This window comes from Micropterus salmoides, unplaced genomic scaffold, assembly GCF_014851395.1.
Source record: "Micropterus salmoides isolate LMB-PRFRI ecotype aquatic unplaced genomic scaffold, ASM1485139v1 Ms_hic_scaffold_7, whole genome shotgun sequence".
NCBI classification, from domain to species: Eukaryota; Metazoa; Chordata; class Actinopteri; order Centrarchiformes; family Centrarchidae; genus Micropterus; species Micropterus salmoides.
In genome coordinates, this window is record NW_024044459.1 from 5895665 (window position 1) to 5901657 (window position 5993).

General features: G+C 43.0%; 1 protein-coding gene across 1 annotated transcript; it reads right to left on the reverse strand.

Moving 5' to 3' along the window:
- Positions 1-4665: 4665 nt before the first annotated feature.
- On the reverse strand, positions 4666-5656 carry tcima (transcriptional and immune response regulator a). The gene has a single exon (XM_038704335.1). The coding sequence runs from the start codon at positions 5510-5512 to the stop codon at positions 5210-5212; it is 303 nt and encodes a 100-aa protein (XP_038560263.1). The 5' UTR covers positions 5513-5656; the 3' UTR covers positions 4666-5209.
- Between the last annotated feature and the right edge of the window lie 337 nt (positions 5657-5993).

The following is a 5993-nucleotide window of genomic DNA, read 5'->3' on the forward strand; positions in this document are numbered from 1 at the left end:
AGCTCAACCCCGTATCTTCCTCTCTCTGTGGTTACTGTCCTCCAGGCTCGAAGGCTGTCTGCCACAGTGTCTGTTGACATCAAAGCATTCACCGTTTCTAAGGCTGATGAAAGGCAGGAAGAGGGTGGGAGAGGACAGGCCCAGGTCCAGCACTGCACACCACTGCCAACACAGCAAAGGCAGCCAAGACAATTGCCTTGAATATTTAGCTTTTCTCCCTTAACAATTGGATAGCCCTAAAAAGGAAAAGGGGGGCAATAAAAAAACCTGCCTGGTGTGAGATACACGAGCCAAACAAAAGGGACAGCTGACAGATAAAAGAGCAAAAATAGACAGCATGATTAACAAACTGTGATAAAGGGGTCAATTAAAAGGTGGGTGAACTGTGACCTCTAAAACCTCGGCTGAGGATAAAATTAAATTAAATTAAATTAAATAAAAAATGCATAAGTGTTAATGGTAGGCCTGTTGAATGCTTGTTTTCCCATGACAATGTTTATACATAATTCCTATAAAGGAATAGATAAATATATTGGGAAGTATGCTTATTTGCTTTCTTGCTGAGAGTTAGGTGAGAAGATTAAAACCACTCTCGTATCTGTATGCTAAATATTAAGCTACCACCGGCAGCCAGCTAGCTTACCTTAGCACAAAGACTGGAAACAGGGTGAAATTGCTAGCCTAGCTCTGTTCAAAAGTAACTAAATCTGCCTACTAATACCTCTAAACCACCCCAATTAACACTATGCTACATCCTTTATTAAAAAAGTTAGTTTGAAGGGGGTTATGTGCCTAACAACCTTATGGTGACAAGAAGATTTCTAAGCTAACCCGCTGCTGGTGGTAGCTTAAAGGGGCAATTTGTAGTTTTCAGCGGCCACTAGTGGTGCGGTTTTAAGATTGCAACCAGATGTGTGCTCGTAAATGTGGAAACACTGTCATGCCCGCTGTGGCTTTTCACATATACTGTACATGTTCCTTTCTGCTCTGTTACTACCAGCATTCCCGGCTCAGAGTCGAATCAAATCAAACCCCCCTTTTGGCTCCGTAACATTACCTTTCAGACATCGCAGGGAACCAGCATATTGACACTATACTACCAAAAAAAAGGCAGTGTGAAAGCGGCTACTGCATATACAGTGTATGATACAGATTCATCGGAGGCTCAGCAGTGTGAGCCCAGCTAAATGTATTGAATTATAATGAAATATTTAGTGAGCAAGACTGAATATTATAATGAGATTGTTGCCACACTTAACAGTTTTAAGTATTAAGTAACATCACTGTAGTTGATGGGTCTTCTACTGTGCTGTTATGTTGCATTCATACTATGTGGGTCACGTTAATTACAGCGACTGAAATGGTGGAGAAGCTGCGTACCTGTGTATCGGTAAAACCACAATAAATCTAAATTGAATGTTGTGAAGCAAACAGCGGTGGATCTGTGCTAAAGATAGCTGGCTGCCTCTGCCCTGCATCACTATAGGCTAGTAAAAACAAATCGCTCCACATTTGCTTTGTAGCATTGCATCATTTCTTCAATTCAGTTTTATTTATATAGCGCCAAATCACAACAAAAGTTATCTCACAGTGCTTTTCAGAAAAGAGCAGTTCTAAACCGGACTATATTCATATTATCGATATTATTACAGAAACCCAACAATTCCCACCAAGAGAAAGCACTAGGCGACAGGGGCAAGTAAAAACTTCCTTTTAAAAGGCAGAAACCTCGAGCAGAACCATGGCTCAGGGTGGGCGGCCATCTGCCTTGACCGGTTGGGGGGAGGGAGAGAGAGAGAGAGAGAGAGAGAGAGAGAAAGAGCAAGAGAGATAGACATAAAGATGAAGAGAGCGATGGGAGGGTAAGGGGGAGCAGCTTACACAATATACACACAGAGGTACAGACAGTAAAGGTGATGCTGCTATAGACTGAATGAATGATAATTGTAGATTTTCATAGTAATGTTTATGATAATAATCATAATGTTAATCATAATAATAACAATAGGACTAGTAATAATAATTGTAGCAGAGGTGTTGAGCAGGAACACAGGGGCAGCAGGTGACTCGCAACCACAGATCCAGACTCCACAGCTCCAGAGCCAGAAACACCTGCAGGAAGTGAGACGAGAAAGCACAAGGCTACGGGAAAGTATGAAGTCGATTAGTAACATGCATTAAGGGGATGAGGACGCATACAGAAGGAGAGAAAGAGGAGGAGAGAGGAGCTCAGTGCATCATGGGAAGTCCTAGGCCTATAGAAGCATAACTAAGGGATGGTTCAGGACTCACCTGAGCCAGCCCTAACTATAAGCTTTATAAAGAGGAAAGTCTTAAGCCTACTCTTAAATGTGGAGATGGTGTCTGCCTCCTGAACCCAAACTGGAACCTGGTTCCACAGGAGAGGAGCTTGATAGCTGAACGCTCTGGCTCCTAGTCTACTTTTGGAGACTCTAGGAACCACAAGTAACCCTGCATTCTGGGAGCGCAGTGCTCTGGTGGGGTAGTAAGGTACTATGAGCTCTTTAAGATGAAATGGTGCCTGACCATTAAGAGCTTTGTAGGTGAGAAGAATGATTTAAAATTCTTGCAGGCTAAAAATAACACTTTCACATAATAATGCTAGAAATAACACCTTCACATAATACCGGTGGTACACAGGATAGTAATGTGAGTCGTTTTATTTGGTGAAATAATGTAGAAAGCCATAACTTTACAACTTTAGTACGTTAGCAACTGGTCGGCATTAGCCTGGGCTAACAATTAGCCTTTCTGATGTTCACTGTATTTTCACCTGATATCAGATTCTCATTTGGCCTGACAGGCTTCATCCTGCGTACAGGGTCGCGGGGGGGCTGGAGCCAATCCCAGCTGACATCAGGCGCAAGGTGGAGTACACCCTGGACAGGTTGCCAGTCCATCGCAGCGCTATAAAGTTTTGATTAGCTAATTTAAAGTAAGTTTATTTCCCATTCAGTAACAAATTTTATAAAATGAATTTCACTTTCAATTCATAAAATATGTCTAACACATTCAAAGTACCTCATTTGTCATTAAACCATCAAATGTATCATTTAAACTACTGTCTTGTTTGATGCGACTGGTAGGCTAAAACTGAATTGCCCTACGGGGATAAATAAAGTTGTTTGAATTCAACTGAATCGAATTAAACAATACCTAACATGGCTCTAAATTGATCTCCATTTTGTGTATATTGGTTACTTTGATTACGCTATAATTTTTCAAACATTTTAGTTATCCTGTAGAGAGATGCCCCCTCCACCTCGTCTTTAAAAGTTGTCTGGCAGTAACAGTTTAAAGATTAAAGTTAGATTAGAGTGTGAGCACCTGGCTGGTCTGTGACATGGAGTAATTTGTTTCTGGCGTCAGCACACAAGCACTCCTTTTGCCAGTCACAGATTTCTGCATGTTAGGGTGACTCATATTCCCATATCTCTCAGCACATGTGAGGAGCACCTACAGTCAGATGTCGCCATGCAAAAACAACCCAGTGAACTGGTTTGAGCCGGTAGAGGGACTGACACAGCAAGCAGATTAGCAGACATCCACTCTAGTGAAAGGTGTGTCTGCAGCTAAGCCTGTGTTCACATCCAAAAACTGATGAAATACTACTGAAATAAAAAAATTGAAATGGGGTGTAAATGTAGTAGGTGGTTGCAATGATTAACGAATCATTTATGCTTTTCTTAAACGTGAAGAATCAGAGAGTGATGACGCAAAGCCTCGCCCGTCTAAACCCTGTAATGCTACTTATACAGGCTCTTATCTAGAGAGCAGGGATGATTAAATAGACTCCAACACAAACATGCTGCGTAGAGAAAGCCGTCCACCACCCCCCACCCCCCTTCCCCCGCCCAAACTGAGCCAAACTGGTTCACGCTGGTCTGGCGAGGGATCCAGCATTGTAAAGGGAAACCCAATGAAGGTTAACCACATCCTCTCACGGGTAACTCTATTCCCTTCAAATGCCCTCTGCTGCGTCAGAATGAAGAACAAAGGAAGAAATATACTCACCATGTGCTGTGTTTTTTATAGTGAAATAAACCTGATCCTAGATTACATGACTCAACATTTCTGTCATTTATCCATTTCCACCTAATAGCAGACATGAGGTCAAGCCAACACATCACTTTCTTTTTCTATGCTGATTAGGATTGCTTAACCAGAGAGGTTTCCCTGTAGCAGATGGCTAATATGTACAGTATTTTGTGTCAAAATGATTTAAAAGTTTGTTTTCTTTCTTTTCATGTTTTCAACTAATTAAGTCATATTTCGTGCAAGAATTAAGATTAATTAGTTAATAAAATTATTTCACTCTTATATGCTAACACTGCTGTGTCCTTTCTTTTCTTAAAATGCCTGAGGATGGGATTCTTTGGGGGTTTTGCAGTCCATTGTCTTGCTTTGACTCCTCACTAATCCTTTAGTGATAAAGGTCAGCACACTGGAATGCAGTGTTTTAATATCCCATGTACTGTAATTCAAGATAATAGAACAGGATTTAAGCCCAAACTAATCTAAATTAATCTGCCATAGCTAAACAGGATGATATTAACCTCATATGACCTCATGTGATGATCAATAATGGCAGGCATATTAACACCATGTAAATGTGGTGTGTAATAAGAACAAACAAGGGTTTAACTTTTGTATACAATTAAATAATTTATTAAAAATGACAGACAAAGGGACACATAAATGAAAATCATTGTGCTATAACATTTTGTGACAATAACACATTGGCCACTAATGAAGCTGAGACAATTATAGGCATGTGTTCAGGACAGGCATTCATGTAGGCAGGTTCTTCGGCACTATAAAGTCTCATATTGCAGCTGTGCACCACTATCAACACAGTGATATGCACCAGTCCAAGGTGCTGCTTCACAGTCATGCATCCACAGGAATGCAATAATGAATTCAAGTCTCAGGGAAGACGTGTTTGCCCTTCATATTCCCAGTCAGTTCATCTTGCTCCATCCGCTCCGGGCAGGATTCTCCACTGTCACCTCCGTCCATGAGGCGACAGCTGCTGCGTGATGCCCTCCAGGCGGCCGGCTGCACATTCTCCTCCGCACCTGACGCTCCTTTCCAAGCGCCAGGCGAGCCGCACTTGCGGCGGTGACCCAGTCACGTTGGGAGTGTTTTCACATTCGGCTCACACATGAGCCGACAGAGACACAGAGAGTCAACGTATTTTGAGCAGCTGCCGGACCATGCCCGCGATCTGGAGGAACTTGTCCTTCTTTCGCTGCTTCAGAGCCATCAGGGCCCGAGAAGTCTCGTCGGGGTCCTGGGTGTAGGAGAAGATGCTCCTCACTCTCTCCTCCGCCTTCATGTCGCCCGTTTTCTGGAACAGTCTCATCAGCGAGTCCTGGTTAACGGTCTCGAAAATGTTGGCCACGGCCTTCTTACGGTGCGCCGTGTCAAACTTGTTGCCGTGGACAGAGGGGCTGACGCGGTGGCATTCAGAGTACACGTAGGTCGACATCTTGCCTTTTTGTTTCCCCGATTGACGTCTTGTGTTTCTCTGCTCCAAGTGTGGCCCTCCAACTCGGCGAGGATGAGTTGCTCGGTGCGCACTGTTTTTGCAGGAGCGGCTCTGACTTGAGCGTCTGAGTGAGTGAGTACAGAGGAGCTGACGATGCGAGTATTTATAGGGCGGCTGTAGGAGGTTTGCTCGGTGACATCAGTCGTGAATCACACAGACGCCTCCTCCCTGCCGTGCGTATTTGGAGAGCTGAGCTGTGCCAAATATTACTTAATCTCTCTGATGGGTATTGGAAGTAAACTAGCCTATCCCACTGAGATGTAGAGTGTTGTGGTGTAAATTACCAATGGTCTCCCTAATCAATTCATTTAATAGCCTACTAGACAATGCATAGCATTTTTAATTGTTAATGACCAGTTTCACTGTATGTTATCCATCCAGCTAGTAGGCCCACAAACACTTCAATACTCATCAAGAAATC

What these genes read in the sequence shown, in the direction of transcription:
- tcima (XM_038704335.1), bottom strand. Translation starts at nt 5,512, where the DNA reads ATGTCGACCTACGTGTACTCTGAATGCCACCGCGTCAGCCCCTCTGTC.